General features: G+C 48.5%; 1 protein-coding gene across 1 annotated transcript; it reads left to right on the top strand.

Annotated features, from left to right (window-relative positions):
* Positions 1-5,362: 5,362 nt before the first annotated feature.
* On the top strand, positions 5,363-18,282 carry CAVIN2 (caveolae associated protein 2). The gene is made up of 2 exons (XM_059393091.1): positions 5,363-6,143; positions 16,033-18,282. The coding sequence occupies exons 1-2, from the start codon at positions 5,661-5,663 to the stop codon at positions 16,768-16,770; spliced, it is 1,221 nt and encodes a 406-aa protein (XP_059249074.1). The 5' UTR covers positions 5,363-5,660; the 3' UTR covers positions 16,771-18,282.
* The last annotated feature ends 1,941 nt before the right edge of the window (positions 18,283-20,223 follow it).

Genomic DNA, 20,223 nt, shown 5'->3' with positions numbered 1-20,223 from the left:
ATGCTCGTTGATCAAATGAAAGAGGACCAGAACGTTCTAAGTCATCTCCCCAGCCCAGATCTTGACAAAAAAACAAGATGGACAAAGTTCAGTTACTCTTAACTGGCACCATAATTCTTCTTAGGAAAATAGGAAACTATTTTTTATGATACTAATAATAACATACCTTTTCGAGGTAGAAGATACAACCCAAGAGCCAGTATTTGAGTAAAATTTCCTTGCATGAACAGAAAGTGGAGGTAAGGAGAAAACAGGAAGACAGAAAACCGGGAAGAGAAGAGCCAGCGAGCGGCCAGACACCTTCCAGACTGTAACCCTGACGTTTCCTTAACACTCACTACGCTCATGAGGGCTTTGTAAGTTCTGTGTCCACATCTGGACAGGCCCATTTCGGACAGAAAAGTCACCCTGGGAGATGGGAGTCTGAGGGGTGAGCAGCCCTCGCGAAGGCAAGGCCCTCTGGGATTTCCAAAACCTGTGGCATTCCCTAAATGGGAACTCAGGGGAGTGAAGTGGAATCTACCTTTTCTGTCAACGTTAGACATTCACTACGTGGCATCACACGTGTATACAGGCTCTCCTTCTGTGTCACCATGTCGCACACTGGCTTCCCTGACAGGCCATATATGATTAGGAGATACGAGGGTTATAATCACATGTTTTTTGTCATTAATACTTCTAGTGAAAGTGAACACTTAATTCCTCTCCTTTGCCTCAGCAAAGGATAAAAAGGATAAAAGGCAAGACATTCGGGCCTTCTGCAAACTCTACCTTTGCTTCCATCTGGACCCACGTCAGGAGCCAGTGCAGAAGGAAGCCAGATGTGGTCAAATGATCATTCACCTCCGCAAACAGAAGAGTTAACCTGCCAGTTTCATGGCAGAAGTTACATGACTCCTGGCTCAGAGACAAAAGCTTTATCACTCATGGCACAGCAGGCCAATAAGTTTCATGCTCCCATCAGCTCCCTATCCCTCCCCTCCTCACGTCACGTGGGGGTGACACAGAGGTGGGGACAGGTGGGTGAGCACATTCCGAGGATGGGCATCGCATGGGAAGGATCCCACGTTTAGGGAATTGCAATCTGTTACCAAAGACTGCAAACCATGTTCCCAAGCGTCTCCCAAGACGGAAACATCAGCTGTGTTATGGCGGACATCTAATATACCCTAGCCTCGGCTGCCTCTCCAGCCTCTGCCCCCTCTCTGCTTTCCAAGGCTACTCGCTCCACACTCTTGAAAAGATAGTCCAGAACAAAGGACTGTCAGCATATCTGCTCAAAAGACTTTCATTGATATAAAAAAGATCAATGGAGAGTTGCTTCTTAGCCAAGAGCTAGCCCCATAGAGGAGACCTCACAAGTATATGCCGTGTGGTAGAAACAGTTTTCAGTAAGAAGAATAAAAGGTGGTAAGATGCCTCTTCCTCCTGGAAGACACCTTCCTTTTCTTCTCTTTCTTCCTTTTCTTTTGTCCCCTTTCTCTCCTCTTCTTTGGGGGGGAAAAAAAGTCACCCTCTTCTTTCTTTCCCTGTGGTTAATAGTATCACATGACCTCCTGCTCAAGAGGCAGCTCAGACTTTGAAAGGCTTTTGAATCCACTGTGGGGCTCAAAGGAGAAACTGTATAGAGTGGCCAGCATCGCTTTTCTGATTCTTTAACCACTGAAGAGAAGGGCTTTCTTTTCTGCAGGATCATCGTTCAAGGACTCTAGTCACTGCCACAGGACTAAGACCAAGAATTCAGGATTCCCATAAAGGTTGAGATGAAAAAGGCCAACCAAGAAGGACACTGAGCTGCCTCTGGCATAGAAATTGGGCTAAAGGATTAACCAAACGTTACTAATGATCCAAAATGGGAAGCAGAGTTTGAGACAATGCCCTTGCCAGTAATAAAGTAGAATTTTCCTGGAATGACCTCTATGCTTGCATGCCTTAGGGAGCGGAGGTCACAGCAGGCAGCTGGTGGCCATCTGGAAGGTTCAGATCCCCAACCATACCCTGCTGGGACTAAAGCTCTCATGGTCCCCTTTCAGCACCACACCGGGACGTCCACGCACAGTATTTGTCTACGTGCCTAATTCATTGCCACACCAGCTCTTCAAAAACAGGTCACTTTCACATGTTCAAAAACTTCTAGGAAACTCCTCTCTGACATTGTCTCCAGTCGAAATTCTACTTCCCAGTTTCTAAGGAACACCCTAGTATGGAATAAGTGAATTTTTTTTTTTTTTAACTTTCTTCTAGGAGCTGACTGCCAAATTTTACTAATTCCTCCCAGACAGAAATACTTAATTTTAGATCAACTAAATGGTGTGTGGTTACTCAGGGTTACCCCCAAATTCTAACCTATCAATGGCGCTTTCTTTTATTGCCTTTGCTTTCTCCTGTATGAACTCTTGATGCCCTTCAAGGTTGCATCCCAGTCCGTTACCTGGTTCCATGCTGTTTCGTACAGGTCACGTCCCCATTATACAGCCCCCCAGAGTCCCTGTTGATTATAAAGTTGTGCAGGAACGCAGATTACATCACAACATAAAACTATTCACTTAGGATCACATACAAATATAATTTCCAAAGGATATACTCCAAATCCATAAAAATGATTACTTCTGATAAGAGGTGAAAGGGAATGGCATGGAAATGGTGATGAAATGGGCCTTCAGCTTTATTTCTAACAGTGTTTTGAAAGAAGAATGTGTTCGTGTTGAGGTAGATTGTTTCCAGATCTCTCGCAGGACGCTACCCTCCCTTGTGGGACTTTGCTACTCCCCTCGTGGAGATGGAGACTCTATGCCGCCTCCTCAAATCCGAGCTTAGTCTGCGAGCTGCTTGTGATGGAAGTGACAGGGGAGAGTGCCACCGTCCTGTCTTCAGGGATCCTGAAGCTGTTGCTTCCAAGCCCTCGGAATCCTGAGACACCATGTGAAGACGTTTGGCTTCCCCTACTAGAAAGATCAGAGGGCAGTTCCTGCAGACTAAAGATGGAGGAGAGAGAAATCCCAGTGGTGTCCTCAGTCCAGCTAAGAAGCCAGACGTGTGCCTGAGACTGTTCTGGAATCCGCTGCAGTGAACGCGCCTGCCTAGCGGAGGCGATCCCTCCAAACGGAACGGCTGAGCCAATCACGGAATCCCGCGTCAACACAGCTCGACTGCTGTTGTTTTCAGTCACGGAGTTTCGGGCTGGTTTGTTACACAGCAATAGACAATGGTGCTGTTACTTGAGTTATTCAAAATTACCTTTAAAACATAAATAAGGCCACATGCAAACCTTTCTTCCTGTGTGACAACGAGCTTCTCTCCTTCTCACCACCACTTCATGCCTGCAGGGTCTCCCCTCATCTCACTGACGACGCAGCACCCGACACGGCAATGCGAAATCCATGCAAATCCATGCAAAATCAGGGCCAAGTGATTTTAATGTGAAATTGAAAATCTTTCAAAATATGTAAGAAATCATGAAGTTGATGAAGGTAATGTTAAAGAAACCCTTGAATCATGGACGACATCACCTCTGACAAACAAGGATCTGCAGCTGGAACGGTTAGCATTCGAAGAAGAACAAACTCCACTCAGACGATGGCACAATAAGTGCTTCAGAGGGAATGATGGGACTGTCACAACTGAAGAGAGGCTCTTGGGAAACTGACGAAGCCCTCAAATATTTTGCAATAATGACCCTTTTGATGATTCGCCCGCAGAAGTCAAATGTGAAAGGACATTGTGTCATGATATTGTGTCATCTTGTTAGAAAATTATGCTTCTCAAAATCAACACTCGATTCATCCTTTGTTCTAATAGTTAAGCACATTGCTGGCTAACTAAATTTTGTTAAATTTAAGGTAAATTCATTTAAATAATTTTCTTACATTGTTAAAAGATCAAGTCCCAACCAAATGTTTTCAGTTTTTAAAAAGATTTTATTTATTTATTTATTTATTTGAGAGAGAGAGAGAGAGAGAGAGCGTGAGCATGTGAGAATGAGCAGAGGGTAGGGGTGGAGGGAGAAGTGGACTCTGCTGAGCAGGGGGGCCCGAGGTGGGGCTCCAGCCAAGGACTCCGAGATCATGACCTGAGCTGAAGGCAGATACTTAATCGACTGAGCCACCCAGGTGCCCCCAAATCTTTTCACTTTTATTGTCCCTATTTTAACAGATTCATTTGAAGTGGACTTGGGGTACCAGTCATCTGAGGAAATTAGGGTCTCTGAAAACATCCTCGACTCATCTCTGTGGCTAGCAGGTGCAGTCTGAGGTCGTGCTTCGCTCATGTCCCCTGGCTAGTTCGTCCAACCCAGGACTAAGCAGATAGTGGGGACTCTCAGATTCCGCAAATGTGACAAATCACCCGCTGACTGACCGGCTTACGGGTAGGTTTTTGCCGGGGAAGGACGGTGCTTCTCCATTATCCCTCCCTGACCCGACAGGAGCTGGCCTCTGTTCTGTCCGAACGGTTCCGAGAAGGCCCATTATAAACTTCCTGCTGAAACACTCCGAAAGGCTGGATACATTTAAAACCAATTCAAGCATGTAAAGTCGTTTTAGGAAATAAGCCCCGCGCCCCAGGGGCTCCGCCGAGGAGGGCCGTGTCTCAGAACAGGTGTGCCACTTCACTGAACAGGAATTTGGAAATGTCAAACGTTAGAGGCTCTTCAGAAACCCTGACTCGGCCGGCCCGACACTTACACTTGCGGCACGTGTCAATAAATGACTCGCAGAGATAGGTATTTGAGAAAATCTCTGGGCACAGATTCAGAATTAGCTGAGCCAAATCAGCATGGTACATTCTTAAAGAGACTACACTTTTTTTGATTTTTCCTTTTTCCATTTTACTTCTCAGAAAGAAACTCTGTATTTTACAAAACTCATTCCAAACCTCACCTTCTGTTACGTGACCAGCACACAACAGCGGCACATGTTTTCACATTCCTGAACCTCAGGCTCTTTCGACTTATGCTGCACCCACAGTCGCAAGAGTCGTAAGCACTGGGCTGTCTTGTCTTGTCGTTCCCGGGGTGGCTTCTGGTCCTTTGGAAATTAAAAACTCACAAGACCAGCTGGGCTGCAAGTACCCTTTTCAACGGAGCCCCTCCCCGTGGGACACGTTCCTCCTGCGGCCCCTCGTCCTTCTAGGGCAAAAGCAAACAATACTTTCCGTTGCAATAACCTGTATCCAGGAAAACACGCACGCACACACACGCACACACACACACACACCCGTAGCATAGCAGCCAGAGGGAAGTTTACAAGCTCTAGCCAACTGCAGGCTGGGGAGCGAAGCCAATTCACATGTTTCTCTCCGCCTCTGGATGAAGTCATGGTTGAAACATGGCCCTGAACTTCTGTTACAAAGGGATAGAGACGCAGGAAAGAAAACCTGCAGGAAAGAGCCCGGGGCCAGGGAGCAGGGGGTCAGGAAGTGTGCGGCCGCTTCTGCACCCTGAGTGGTTGTCGGGTCTGAGAGCTTCGCCTCCCACTGGGTGGAGTCCGGCTTTTAAGAGCGGCTGGAAGGCAGTTCCCCTGGTCCTGGTCCGCGGAGCCGTCGGAGCGTGTGGGCCTCCGCCGGTCCCGGAGAGCCGGGCTCGGAGCGCAGAGCCGCGCGCCCCTCTCCGCAGTCCGCTCCCGTCCTTCCCGCCCCGGGAGCACCTGCCCACCTGCCCAGCCATGGGGGAGGACCTCGCCCAAGCCGAGAAGCTGCCGTACCTGGGCTCTGGCACGTGGCAGGAGAAGCCAGCCAGCCCCAGCCTAGCGCCCTCCTCCACGCCGAGCCCGAGCCTGAACCTGGGGAGCACGGAGGAGGCGGTCCGGGACAGCGCGCAGGTGAACGCCGTCACGGTGCTCACGCTGCTGGACAAGCTGGTGCACATGCTGGACGCGGTGCAGGAGAACCAGCACCACATGGAGCAGCGGCAGATCAGCCTGGAGGGCTCCGTGAAGGGCATCCAGAACGACCTCACCAAGCTCTCCAAGTACCAGGCCTCCACCGGCAACACGGTGAGCAAGCTGCTGGAGAAGTCGCGCAAGGTCAGCGCGCACACCCGCGCCGTCAAGGAGCGCATGGACCGGCAGAGCGCGCAGGTCAGGCGGCTGGAGGCCAACCACGCGCAGCTGCTCCGGCGCAACCACTTCAAGGTGCTCATCTTCCAGGTCAGTGCCCCCCCCCACGCCTCCCCCTGCGCCGCTGGGGCCCCTCAGCCCGCCTGGCCCTCCTGGCCCTTTGTGCATCTGTCCTGCCTGTCGGGGACCACGCACACGCAGCATCGTCCCGTCCGCCTTCAGCAGGAGGCGGCGGGATCCGCGTGGGGGTGCGACCTCTCGGGTCACCGCAGCCTCAGCCCAGGGCGGATGCCCGGGGGCCCGCAGGCCGGGTCGTGCCTTAGGGGCCCCGGGAGGCAGCCCGCGGTTGGGAGGGAGCGGGTGCGCCCCCCTGGTCGCGTTCATTGGCCTCTCCGCGCTCCAACTGCAGCGGTCAGCCGGGCAGGGCACGCTCATCCCGGGGCTGTTGATTAACGCTTGGTGGAAATGAGACAATCGTGCGAGCTGGTTTTTTCATCAAGTCAAATTCATGACTGTGTCTGGAGAAGACACCCGTGTGGGGGACTAACCAAGTATTAAAGGCGGTTCCCTCGGAGTTGAGCTAGTCTCTTCCTTGAAGATTCTTTGGGCCAAAGCAGTCTTTGCTGAGTTACTTTTCTAGCCAATGATGCACTAAAAATATAGAGCGTAACTCTTTAGGAGCGCACCAGGTAGGCTTGTTGTGGCCCAGGGAAACCACAACCGTAAGGCAAAACCCAAGCAGTGCTACCAGCCACAGTCAGGGAGGCTCGTCTTGAGGATTTTCTCCTGTAAATGGTTGCCTTAGAATAAAAAGGCCACTTAATTTTTTTAATGCATCAATGATGCAATTAATGTAGCAAGAGGGTATCTGGGGACAGGGAGATTGCGTGGGGCTGTTGTTCCGCCAAGTGGTGGGCATTTGTGCGTCCCGGGGCAGCCCTGCCTAATGCGGGAGGCCTTCCGCCCGGTGGAACGCAGCCAGTGCAGAGCCCAGGAAGCAGTTGCCATCCGTGCCCCAGGGCTGTCTCCTTGTGACCATGTGAATAGGAGAGGGTTTCAAAGCCATGGAGGGGAGAGGCTACAACCAACTGTTTGATTGTGAAAGGCACACAAGAAGAGCCTTCATCTCCCAAGGGAGATTTAGAAATTGGAATTTAACCGAGGGAGCCTTCTTTTTTCTAAAGGACTCTGCTCTGCCAAGTTAGAACCGAAGCCTCCTTCCCTCCATAAAAGGAAAGACTCCTCCTGCTGCCGTTTGTCTTCCTCAAGTTGCACTCGACGGAAAGCTTCAGGCGCTGGTGATCTCCTATACCTCGCGGGCTCTCGCAGCCCAGACATGTTTTAGCTTTCCATGCAAATGGGGGAGCTTTCCATGCACCTGATGAACTGAAAAGAGATATGGTGACTGCGCCTTTCTTAAGCCACCTAAGATCCTTACTTTATTAGCCTAAAAGATATTAGAAATCTCAGCTCTCAAGGCATTTCTAAATTAAATACTGATCTCCAAACAAAACCAAACATGTACAGACGTGTTTAAATCTGAGTCGTCAGAGGGAATGGTCCTTCTTCCCATGGGAGTCGGGGAGATCATCTCTCGTCCTCTAGCCCTCCGTGAAGGGGGCGGGAGGGGAGGACCTGGTAGGGGGAGATCGCCATTTGTCAGGATCGGTTCACATTTCATTTTGCCACGGATGTTCTGTAGATGTTGGGGGCAGGATGGAGAGGTCGCGTGACTCAAAATTCAAGAGAACAATAAATCTGACATATAAAAAAACAAAAACAACGGTTGGGGAACTTAAGGACTAGATCTGCTGTTGAGTCCTATCTCGGTCTTCAGCTTGGGGCTGACAGGTGTGAAGCTGCAGCCAGAAATGGTAGCAGTTCTCCATATAGTGAGTAGACGGCGAAACGGGGTGTGCAAGCGAGGTGGGCGCTTCCCAGAGAGCCCAGAGCAGCATCTTCAGGCTCTGTGGTGCACGTTCTACTGAGCTGCCCCAAGGACACTCCTTTTTTTGTTTTTGAAAGAGCAGTTTAGGAGTCAAGGAGCTGGACCTTTCTTCAACTATGGAAGACTCTTTAGTAGCCTGAAGGATATCTGAAGTCTCCACTCGCAAGACATTGTAAGGTGATTGTTTTGACAGACACTAGACAGGTGCAATCTCCTAGTGGACGAAGAGCCACTCTCTCTCTGAACGCGGGGTGTCCGGGTCAGTAGCTGCGTCCATGGCTGGAACACCGGCGTGTGCCGGACAGTGCTCCGGGTCCAGGCTTGCGATGCTCTGCTTTGTCGCAGGGACCCTGGTTCATATTCGAGTTTCACCGCCTGCAGCTCCGGGATCCTGTGCACACTTTGCACCTCTCTAAGCTTCTGTTTTCTCATCTGTACGCTAAGGCTGTTAATGGGAGCAAAACACTGTTGAGCTCTTTCCGTAAGCTCAGCGTGCTCTAAGTGTCTTTCTGCATGTTATCTCATTTCCCCCAATTTACAGATGGGATGCGGAGATTCAAAGATGTTTCTGTCTCGATGTTATCTGGCAAGAAAGGAGCATGGCGCGGTAGGCAGGGCCACGGACCTCCCTACATGTGTGCTGTTCCGCGTGAAGGCTGCTTCCTTCCTGCCTGTGGATGGAATAACCTGTTTAAAATGGTTAGAGACTGGCATGGCAGTCTCAAGGGACAGAAGCTCTTCCTGGGCGATCTGAAATGCATTTGCACAGAGTGGAGGCTACACCTCTGCTTGGTTAGAAATGTGCCTCTTGAGTAACAAACGGCCCCTCCCTACCCAAGACCTTAAAATGGCGAGGCTTACGCTTCTTAGTTGGGACATTGTATGACAACTGTCGTGTTGAAATCAGTATTATGTCCACAACACACCATGAGAGCAAAGGGCCGACCCAAAATAGAGCCTTCTCGTGGCTCTATTTCTTCACGAAGTGACAGCGGGTGGGTAAGAGAATGAGGCAGCAGATGATACACCAGGTACCGCCTCCTAAGTAATTTGTCATTTTCAGTCCACTCAAATCCTATGCTAGGACTTTCCTCTACTAAATCCATTGGTTTTCTAGTATAAAACAAACAAAAAATTTGATGTGAAAATTAAAAATAGAAAAATAGAGAGGGAAGAAACTCTGTCACTTGCTTGAGCACATTTCGTACATAATGTCCAAACGATTAGGCTTCCAGTTTGCGAAGTCCTGTTGCGTCCTCCAGAATCTGCAGGTGCTTCCTGGCTGGTCCCTCCTTTGGTTTGTCGACTAGGTACTCACACGCTAGCACTCCTTGAAACTCCGAACTTTGTCCTTATTTTGTCCTGTTTAAAAATTCAATGTTGGGCACTTGGGTGGCTCAGTTGGTTGAGCGTCTGCATTTAGCTCAGGTTGTGAATTCGGGATCCTGGGATCAAGCCCTGTGTTGGGCTCCCTGCTCTGCAGGGAGTCTGCTTCTCCCTCTCCCACAGTCCCTCCCCACTGCTCATGCACGCTCTCTCTCGATCTCTCACTCTCTCAAATAAATAAAATCTATAAAAAATAAAAATAAACAAAATATATAATCTATTTATTTACTTAAATGTCTGCTGAACTTACCACATCGTTGTGGCGTTAAAGCCTCTCATGGCTTTGTCAATTACTTCAAATTACAGTATCTAAAACTAGAGACCACTCCTCTCCCTTGGAGCAATGAAAAAAAAAATGGTAAAATCCTTGTTAAATTTAGCAGTTTTTCTTCTTACACCATTTTATAATAGCTTCAGAACAATGTTGGAATTCAAAATACTGTGACAGGACCCAGTATAAATGAAATAAGACTCAGAGGGATTGGTGGTCAAAAAGCAAACGCTGAAGACTAATAAGACTAATGCTTTTTCTGTAAGTGTGGCTATCTTTGCCTAAAAATAGCACTTATACAGAAAATCAGTGAATCTACTGTTAAAAGGGAATTTTCTCTGTTGATTGAAGAGCCTAGAATCTCACAGGTAACTGGCCAGGAGGGTGTGGTGCCCACTTATGCCTGAAGGTTCTCGTAACGATTATCTGAAAAAGCAGTTTGGGAGTGATTTCCAATCTAGGGAACAAAACAAGAGTACTCATGGACAGCTTACACTTTCGTCCACATAAAATTGTGAAATTGGGTGAAAAGAGTAGAGGCGGGTGTTCACTGAAGGCAGATTCGTGGAGAATCGGGCCCATCTGCGTGTTCAAATATTCGCCGTTTGGCTTCCTTCGATGAGATCAGAATTTGAGAAAAGTGCTAAAAGTGTAATATCTTCAGACTATTTTAAAGTTGAATTTTTTTTCCAAAGATGGTACTTTCTCCACCCAAAGCCACTGCTCTGAAAACCACTAAATTATTAAACCTGTGGAAGAAATGAGAATACAGAAAATCAAAGACCTGTTTAAGTGACAGCTCGCCATGCTGACGTCACATTGATTAACATTCCCGATATGGGGTATTGGTTTTGATGCGAGGGTTACCCCGTTCCCTTTGAGTTTCTGAGATAAACAAAATACGGGCCTCTCCTCTACGTGTTACTATTGGTACTTACGGAAGGTGAGCACGGCCTCAGGCATGTTAAGTGAATAACTGATCATTGTTTCTTCAGAAGAATCATTACTTTCTCTCATTTATTAAAAACTAGACCGTTTCTCAGATGCAGCCCTCCCATGTCCACGCGGCCCCCTCCACCGCTTTGCGACCTGGATCTGGTAGAACTGAGCGAGCGCAAAACATTCTCCAGGGCAGCTCAGGTCCTAGAGTCGGGATTCTTGCATGAAACGAAAGCTGTTTGGCGTTCGTACACTGGGAGAACGCTTCTGAAATTTGTTAATTATTTTTCATGGGATTTACATTAATATCAGAAAATCAAACGTCTTGGAGCTGGAAAGTACTTTAATAATCATTTGGTTTAACCTCATTCTATATCAAAGAAACAAAGGCCCTGAGAAAGTGACTAACAAGGTTTCCTTTTATTAACAATAGAAATTACAGAGCTGAATGGCAAAATGAAGTAAAAACAAACACTGTATTCCCACTACGGCAAAGTTCATGTTTACTGGGTTTTCTACACCAGCTTTTAAATAATTCAGAATGATTTGTTTTCCATTTTGTGGTGGGCGTGTGTGTGTGTGTGTGTGTGTGCGTGTGTGTGTGTGTAACAAAGAATACCTAACCAGTGTGATTTTAAAAAAGAATTGAACCCTTGATAACGCTGAAAAATAATGAAACTTTTAAATCCTCCACAATGTGAAAGACTGCTCAGGGATTATAACTAATGCATTTTATTCTTATGACTTGCTGATTCTACCGACAGCTGCCTTAGGGGTGCAGTTCTAATCAATGGCTTTATCCACTTGGCAATCTATACCTCAGAAACACAAATTGGAGAAAACCATCAATGTGTAAAGGAGACCTATAAATCAGAGTGTCAGGTGGGCATAGTTCCATTTTAATAACTAGTATTTAGAGGTTATCGGATAAAGCATCCCATGGACTCAAATTTATGGTCCTCATATCCCTTCAGGATGCCACCACATCCCTGTGGGACTGTGGCAGCCGTAGTTAATTTCTTCTAACAACAGGGATGATAAGTTAGTGACAAAAGAGCAGACTGCTGGCTTTTCTCCCCTCATTCAAGCTTTACCTCTAGGCTTCCTTTTCCAATGCCAGTCACAGAATCTCCTTCTCTTTTAAAGTGTCTACTTCTATATACACCCGAAGATTTGCTTCCATGATCTCCAACCCAAGAGGTGCTTGGCAAGTTGGCAAGTTTCTCCATGTTGATATCTCCATGCACAACCGGGATGGTTAGTTCGTGAGAATCAGTATCAATAGCAAACAAGCTGAAGTGGAAGAAAAAATGCCACTTCTCAGTGGTTCTTTCCAGTCCTTTTCTCTTCGTGCTGCAAGCACATCATTCATATATGTTTGAAGTGCGCTGTTTAATTCTCCCTTCCTTTGAAAGACTCCTAAGGGTTCTCGTGAAAGGTCAGAACCCAGAGCAGCCGCATTAGTGGCGGCTGAGTACCTTTTTGAAAATAAATCTGTAGGGCAAACAGTCATCGGCTCTTGGGGGACTCTGCGAGACAGAAGTGCCCAAGAAAGCAATGCAGCCCACCAAGGATTCTTCACGCCACATTAAGGAGCCACAAACCCAGAGCAGCTCCATGTGTAACTGGATAGTTAAGCAGCGATAGAGCTGGGGACGTGTGGCCCTCCCCCTGGAAGGAGCTGTCCTTCCTGGAGTCTGTCCGAGAAGGCAGAGCAAAAACATGAGGACAGAAGGCTGAAGGGCAAGTGTCCCTTCACCTGTAGACAGGGAGCAATCCCCGGATGTTTCCACAAGGTGCGTGTGAGAGGACCAAGCAATGGCCCATGTGCAGTGACGATGGGGCACCCAGGGACAGCGCTGTTCTAGAAAACCTACTGTCTGAGATGCTGGTTGAGTTTCCACCATCGTAACAGCCCCTTCATGGTCCAGTACAGGTCCAGGTCTGTGTTTTGTTTCACCAAAACAATAGACATTTTGAGGGAGTGTCGGTATTTTCCCGCTTCTCCAGACACAGAATGGAAAGGTGAGACCCGCGTGTGCTCTGACACCTGCAGATTCCTGTGGGAAGGGGAGGCGCTTGCCCTCACACTGGATGCCACAGGCGACCACGGAATAAACCACGTCCGGCAGACAGAACGCAGGACACTGCTCAAAGAATAACAGTGACCACGGAAGCTTACAGCAGTTAGTCAAAAAGACATATCTCACTTGTTTCCAGTTTTATGAAGACCCGCCCAGCTCGTTCTGGATTATGTCCGTTCCTGCTGGGTTTATTTTCAGAGCTGGTGTAAGCACGCTTGAATCAAGGTCCCGGGCGTCCTAGGAAGGAGTCCAGTGGGTCTGCCTCCATCCCTCAGCTGCCCTCCTATGTGCCCGATGTATCCACCACACATCACTGCCGACTCACCTGGCCTTGCTCAAACCTGTCCCCAAAGGACATGTCACAAGCGAGACCAGAGTTTCAACTCAACAGGAAAAATGTTGTCTTAATAACAAAAAGCACATTTAAGACAAAAGGCAACACTGTTGCATTCTTTTAAAAGCAGTTACTATGTATACCTCTCTGGTAAGACTGAAGAAGGGAAGTCACCAGGGTCATTCTCTGAGTACCGGAGGAGATCAGGCCATACAAAATGTAGCTGTGCTCTGGGAATCAAGGCTTAGTTTCAGAGTTTCCCACCCAAATTTCCATTTCTTCACTGACGACTGGTAGTAACATTTCACGGAGTTCTCGGTTTCTGCTTTTCCTCCAAACAGCTCTCTGCAAACTGTCCCAACCCTCTTGTCAAACCCCAGAAGTCATTTTGCTTCTGGACTAAGCATCAGGGCCGTAGCTGTTTCTGTGGTCGCGCCGCTGCCTGCCCATCAGGGCCGTAGCTGTTTCTGTGGTCGCGCCGCTGCCTGCCCAATGCTCAACCACTGAGAATAATGTCTTTCCTGAAAAATGGAATGAGGCCTAGGCTCGCCTCATTTCGCAATGGAGCTACAGCCCACAGACTTCCTTCTAAGACACAGAGCTAAGCCCGCTCTTTTGTAGTCCTCACACCGACCCAAAGGACAGGGCTAATTCCTGTGGCAGCCGCCCACGTCCTTTCTCAGACCCACCTGAGGCGACGGGCACTCGTTCGGCAAGTGGCTACTCAAGCATTCTCATCGCCGGGGCCCAACTGAACAAGAGACAAAAACTGCCGCCCTCCTGGGGGGGTCACGGTAGCAAACTAGCAGCAAGTTGAGACTTGAAATATGGGAAAGTCGCTCTCTAGAGAAGTCTATGTCATAAATGACTCGTGGGAATCTCATCCGCCTTTCAATTTTTTCTTTTTTTTTTTTTTTACTGTGTCTTTTGTACTGTGTTCCTGGCACTTTCCACGGAGCTCAGAACGGTTGGTTGTGGAGAGCTTTGGGAAGCAGAATCTGTGACTTCTTTACTCTAAAGAGATCCTGTTCAACGAGATTTTGTGCTATTTATCTCTATCCAAGACGTTACCCTTCATTTGTAACCAGTTTATGGAAAGGACCAGCGTATGAGTGTGTGTGTGTGACACAGGGACACGGGAAGACACAGGCTGTATTCAGAGTATCACAGTTATACTACTCCGTGGTTAAGAAGAAGAGGGACTTTGAGTTTCTCTGTATAAAACGTTGTGCATTTAGCTTTTGTAAGGGTGCCTGGGTGGCTCAGTCTGTTGGGCAAGTGCCTTCGGCTCGGGTTGTGGTCCCCGGGCCTGGGATTGGGCCCCACATCAGACTCCCTGCTCGGTGGGGAGTCTGCTTCTCCCTCTGCCTGCTGCTCTGCCTGCCTGTGCTCTCTGTCTGTCAAATAAACAAATAAAAAATCTTAAAAAAAAAAAATTTAAAAAAAAAGGTCAAAGGTGGGCAGGTATAGTCACAGGGTATGTGTTTGACCGTGACCCCGATTTTACTGACTTTCTTGTCAATCAAAATTGCAAAACAAGAAGGGAAGTCCTTCCTGTTAACATGAACTTTCCGTGAAGTGGAGATCCCGGGTAGACCTTTAAATACGAAATCTGGTTATTTCTCAAGCTGAGACTCTCCTGAGTGGTCCACAGTATAATGTGGACACCAGAGCTCTGGTTGAAGCCAGGGTGGGCATGGGCTCGGAAGCCTGGCCCACCCCGGCCATCCTCCGGGCCCCGAGTGTCCTGGAAGTGTGGCTGGAAGGCTGCTCATTGAGGGCAAGTCCCCTTGTTCTTGTCTGGAAGACACTGAGACCTGAGGAGAGTAGGTTTGCTGAAAGTCCCCCAGCCTGTCAAAAGTTCAGCAGGGCCGAGACTCCGGCTCCCGTCGCTCGTTCTTTCTATGAGCTTTCTTCCCATAAAAATGTGAAGTCCCTGTCCGTTGGCTGTCGTTAACCCAGTATTCAAAGACCAACATAAAAAATGAAAGGGCTTCCTATGCTGTGTGACCAAGTCTGTCTGAAGTCATAGCCACCCACCTGGCGGTGTGGGAGCACCACTGCCCTTGACTCTGAAGGCACGTTCTTGGGCTCTGCTCCCTGAGACACGGGGCGGGGGCGGGGGCGGGGGTGGGCAGACCTTTGCCTGTGCGCCTGGAGGCTGGAGCAGGAGCTGTGCTGGGAACAGTACAGGGAAGGGGGCAGACTCCTGAGCCCTGTCACTCTCAGCTCTGGGTGGGGGCCCAAAGTGGTCTTGCCCTAGGAAGCCCCGTATAAAAGAGCCTTGATAAGCTTCATCAGTGTTCCCACTCACCACTCTGAAAATGACTGTGGCATGCTGCTTCTCCTTACTAATGTCCACAAAGGATACCCTAAACCCCAAGGCTCCAGGGGTGGGCCCCCAGGAAGGCTGGTCCTTGCTTCTCTTACTCTAAAGTTATACCGTTAGAAAAATTAATGTGCAGTTCCAAACAGACACCAAGGTTGACCATACTTTTACTTCCGGCTCGCACCTGGGGAGGGAACCCCATCAAGGCTTTATACGGTGTCCGGTGTCCGGTACTTGAGGACTTCCCGGTCCTCTCCCTTGCCCCCATCTTTTATCTTCTAACTGGGCGTCCAGGCTCTTTTGCAGTGGCATTTTGGAGGAACAGAGCTATGTGACCTTGAAGGAGGGTCGGAGAGCGAGGCCTCTTGGGTTCACAGTCACTCACTTCAGCTCCTTTATCTGGGCAACTTCCTGATCTATCAGCGCCGCAGCCCACTTCCCCCGCTGCCTGTCACTGATAGGACCCTTGCCAGCTGCCTGGTAATATTCCCAACAAGCAGCCCTTATCCAGCCTAGGGCAGCGACTTGACCCGTTTAGAATTAACTCCTCGCATTCTAGAAAACAAAAGCCGCACACGAAAGTTTGGTTTCTGTCACCCCCCTGTGCCCGACCCAGCCCCTCCCAGCAGTTCCGGACAATTTGTGAGATCTCTTACTAACACGAAGTCTACACTGTCCGTCTTTTCAGGAAGAAAATGAGATCCCTGCCAGTGTGTTTGTGAAGGAGCCGGCCTCCAGCCCCGCCGGAGAGCAGGGGGAGCTCGCTGAGGAGAACAAGTCCCTGGAGGAGACCTTGCACACGGTGGACCTCTCGTCGGATGACGAGTTTCCCGCGGAGGAGGAGGCCCTGGAAGACAGCGCGGAGGAAAAGGTCGGGGAAAGTAGGGCAGAGAAGATCAAACGGTCTAGCCTGCGGAAGGTCGACAGCCTCAAGAAAGCGTTTTCTCGCCAGAACATCGAGAAGAAAATGAACCAGCTGGGCACAAAGATCGTGTCCGCAGAGAGGAGGGAGAAGATTAAGAAATCCCTCACCCCCAGTCACCAGAAGGCATCTTCGGGGAGGGGCTCCCCCTTCAAGGTCTCTCCGCTCACCTTCGGGCGCAGGAAAGTCCGCGACGGAGAGAGCCCTGCGGACGCGGAGACCAAGTCGGAAGACCTGCCCCGCGGCGACCCGGTGCCCGACGAGCAGGAAGAGGGTCTTTGCCCCCGCGCCCCGGGGGAGGGGAAGAGCAGCGAGGGGCGCGCAGGAAGGGCGGCCTCCCGGGGGAGCAGCGTCGACCTGACCGCTCCGGAGGACGAAGAGGAGCCCTCGGGGGCCGTGGAACAGGCCCAGCAGGTGCGCCACGAGCGGGGCGACCTGCTAGCCGCGGAGGATGCGGAGGACGCGGTGCCGCCCGCGGTGCTCCACGTGGACGCGACCTCCTGAGCGCGGCCCGCCGGCCCGGCCTGTGCTCTGGTGCCCCGCGCGCGGCCAGGGCGCGAGCCGGCCCCCAGCCCGTCCCCAGCACTGCCCGTCCCGCCCGGTCCCCGTCGGGGCCGCGGTCACCGCTCCGCGGCAGCCCCGCGCGCGCAGGCCCGACGCCGCGGCCCCCGAGCTGCCGGCGCGCGCCTCTCCCTGGCCTCGGGCTCTCTGGGGGCGGCGTTTCTCCGGGATCGCGCGGGACAGGACCGGGGGCGGCTGCACAACGCCGACCCGGGCGGCCCCGCGGCAGGCCCGGACGCTCCCGGGGAGACGCGCCTGCCCTCCGGGGTGAGCCGCAGCGCACAGAAGCTGGAGACGCAACTGCTTTATATTCGGGGGGGGGGGGGGCGACACTTCTTCAGAAGGGCGCAGGCGAGGGTCCAGAGGTCATTCACTCATTAGAAACCAGTGTCTCAAATGAACTGACTGATGGTGAAGGAAAAACCAGACTGTAAGAGTCAGCTGATGAAGGGAGAGGAAGGGGGAGCCGGGACCACCCCAGAAAGGAACCCGAGGAGAAGCTGGGACTTAAGAGGAACCAGAAAGGGAGAATGCCAAAGAGAATGCAGAGAGAAAACACGTGCTTAGAAAGAAAATATTTCCAGTATTAACTCAAATATTCCATTCCTTAAATAATAATTCAAAAGACTTTCGTATATCCTGGAATAATATGTTCTATCTTCACAGTATTCTTATTTTCTAATTTTTCAAATAATACGAAAACATAGTTTACTGTGTTAAAGTTGCATTTTTCTTAATAAATCAAAGACGTGACAAATATTTCTCCAGGGAGGTTTAAAATGATGTTGTCTCTTGAACATGAGAATGAACACAAATCTTCAAAATTCCTATGTGCTGTCCTTTGGAGGAAGCTGGATCATACTATTCTTTCATGTTTTCCAAATTTGAAATAACCTTTACACTCCAGATGATGTAACATAGGTCTAGAAAGATGTTAAAATCAACAGGTTTGAGAAGGGGAGGATTCTGTTTTTCCTTTTTGTGCATACTGCTGATTTCATCCCAGGTCATATTTTATTTATGTATTAATTTCACAGAATATTAATAATGATTCTTCCAAAAGCATGCTAGTGTATATGGGCACATTCATTCTGACAGGATAATTTTTACTACTGCCTAACATTATACTAAAATAGTGCTTTATCTATTTTTAATTACAGAATGCTAATGTTTTGAGAAAACTATTGAATTTTAGTTTAGAGGCGGTTGTGCTAGGGAGCAAATGCCCCACCTCTCGTACAATCCACTCACCATATGTAACCTTACAAATAGAAGTAATCCACGACTGTATTAACAAACGACGCTTTGTGTTAGGGAAGGAAAGGATTAACAGATGGATTGATGTCATAACCTATACAGCGCTGTCCTTGTTTGGCAATAATGTACCCCAAATACTAGATTGTTGAACTAACAATGGCTGTGTTAAAGAAGACTAAATAAACCAAAAAATAAAAAGTTTATAACAATGTCAGCTTTTTTGGCAGAACAATTTTAGAATAAGCAAGAAGAATTGATTTTTAAACTCTCCCCCAAACAGAGCTGTAACGTTCATCGTTTCCCTCTTGATCTCCCCTATTAACCCTGCTTTCTTTTTCCCCTGATCTCATTTAGAAATCCAAGTCTCATTCTTCAAGTTTAACTTTCTTGACATCACTTTGCCAGCCTTGGAGAGCACCTGACTTTATCACAGCAGCTTGATAAATTTGATAGTTCCATCTGCATTTTTATTGTTTTGTACCAGACCTCATAATGCCTTAAAGAGCCCTGCAAACATGGGTGTATTGAGTGTATGTGCAGTTCATTCACATGGAGCAACCTTTATCGGTGGTGGCACCATGCGCTTGGTAGAGGACTTCGTTCACTCCAGGCCCTGAGCTGGCCTACTTAACCTTTATGAAGTTGCTGTCGCTTTTTGCAGCCAGAGTTCGGGGATCCGGAGTTAATGTATGGTTTATATTTTTCTTTCCAAAAATGCTTATGCCGTTTGTTCCTATAAACTATTTGCATGCTGGCGAAAAGTCACACTTAAAGCTTTTTAGATTTTAGTGACAAACATTTATTTTGTGTTCCCCATTTGAAGCATTAAAATTCTAAGTAATAAAACAGCGAATTAGGCCAGATAATTGTTGGAAAACACATACTATAGGGATTAGAGAGAGCAGCAGTGGTGGAAAACGAAGCTGTTTGTTCTGTATCATTGTTGAGTTATTTGCACGCTGGTGAGGCTGAAAAGTCCCCAAATTAGATATGTCTTCCTTCTACCCACCCAATAACCCGTTCCTAACTTTATGTGCCTGGAGCTCAGGAACTAGATTAGTTTCCCCCCAAAGACGGGTTATACATTAATAAGCACTGAGATCTGTATCTCAGAAATATAATTCAGGAGTGAAGAAGCATCTCTTCTACAGACCACAAATCTCACCAAAATATAGCAAAGATGTCACTTTACTACAAGATCTTATTTTTAATATATACAGACATACGTATTTCAACAGGAATATTTTCCTCTTTCCACTCAGGAATCTAGCATTTGGCTGAATTTCTTTTTATGCATGAAAATAAAAGCTCCACACTAAGGCCACTTCTGCACAAAATAAAGATTTTTCACATTTATCGTATGATGAAAGCCCCAAATTTTCTGTTTTTAGCACTGCTCGTGTGTTTCAGTCCACCATCAAGAGACAAGAGGCTCCTTCCACGGACCAAACCGCTAGTGTAAGTAAAGGTTATAATGAAAGGCATTTCCGACATTAAGACACGACTGCCCAAGCCCAGTTAATTCTTGCTTGAAAGTTTGTTTACTGCCCTACAGCTCAGGTCTAAACGATTTTATAGCGGAGACTGGGAGTCTGAGGGACTGAGGTACAGGCAGCAATCATGATTAACAGTTCCATAGCAACCGCAAGTCTTTTCCTAAAAACCAAGACTCCGACGCGGCTAAACAAGTTTCGGATGAAATTGGCATTGCGACCTTTGTATTCTGCTCGATCTGGGTGTCGAGATAAAGACTGCGGCAGCCAGGAGCTCGTTCCTAAAGGGAACGGGCAGTAACTCACATTATTACATTACGACATCTTAACGACCCAGCCCTCTCTTTTTTGTTTTAACCACTGCATTACCCTGTGGTATCTGAAACTCTTAACACTATTTCTAACTCTTCACCCAAACTGCCCCAATTAAGAAGCCACACCTTTAGCAAAATGACCTGCTGGTCATACTTGTGAAGACTTCCCACCACTTCGGGTCAGGCCGTGTCCTACCACGTGCTGAGCACACGTATTCTCTCATTTCAGATTTTATTTATTTATTTATTTATTTATTTGAGAGAGAGAGAGAGAGAGAGTGAGTGCACGCACAAGCAAGGGAGACGGGCTGAAAGAGAAGCAGGCTCCCTCC

The sequence above is a fragment of the Mustela nigripes genome, chromosome 3 (genome assembly GCF_022355385.1).
Source record: "Mustela nigripes isolate SB6536 chromosome 3, MUSNIG.SB6536, whole genome shotgun sequence".
Lineage (NCBI taxonomy): Eukaryota > Metazoa > Chordata > Mammalia > Carnivora > Mustelidae > Mustela > Mustela nigripes.
This window is presented reverse-complemented; position numbering and strand designations above follow the sequence as displayed.

What these genes read in the sequence shown, in the direction of transcription:
- CAVIN2 (XM_059393091.1), top strand. Translation starts at nt 5,661, where the DNA reads ATGGGGGAGGACCTCGCCCAAGCCGAGAAGCTGCCGTACCTGGGCTCT. An exon ending in TCAAGGTGCTCATCTTCCAG is followed by an intron (nt 6,144 to 16,032) that starts GTCAGTGCCCCC and finishes CCGTCTTTTCAG; the next exon opens with GAAGAAAATGAGATCCCTGC.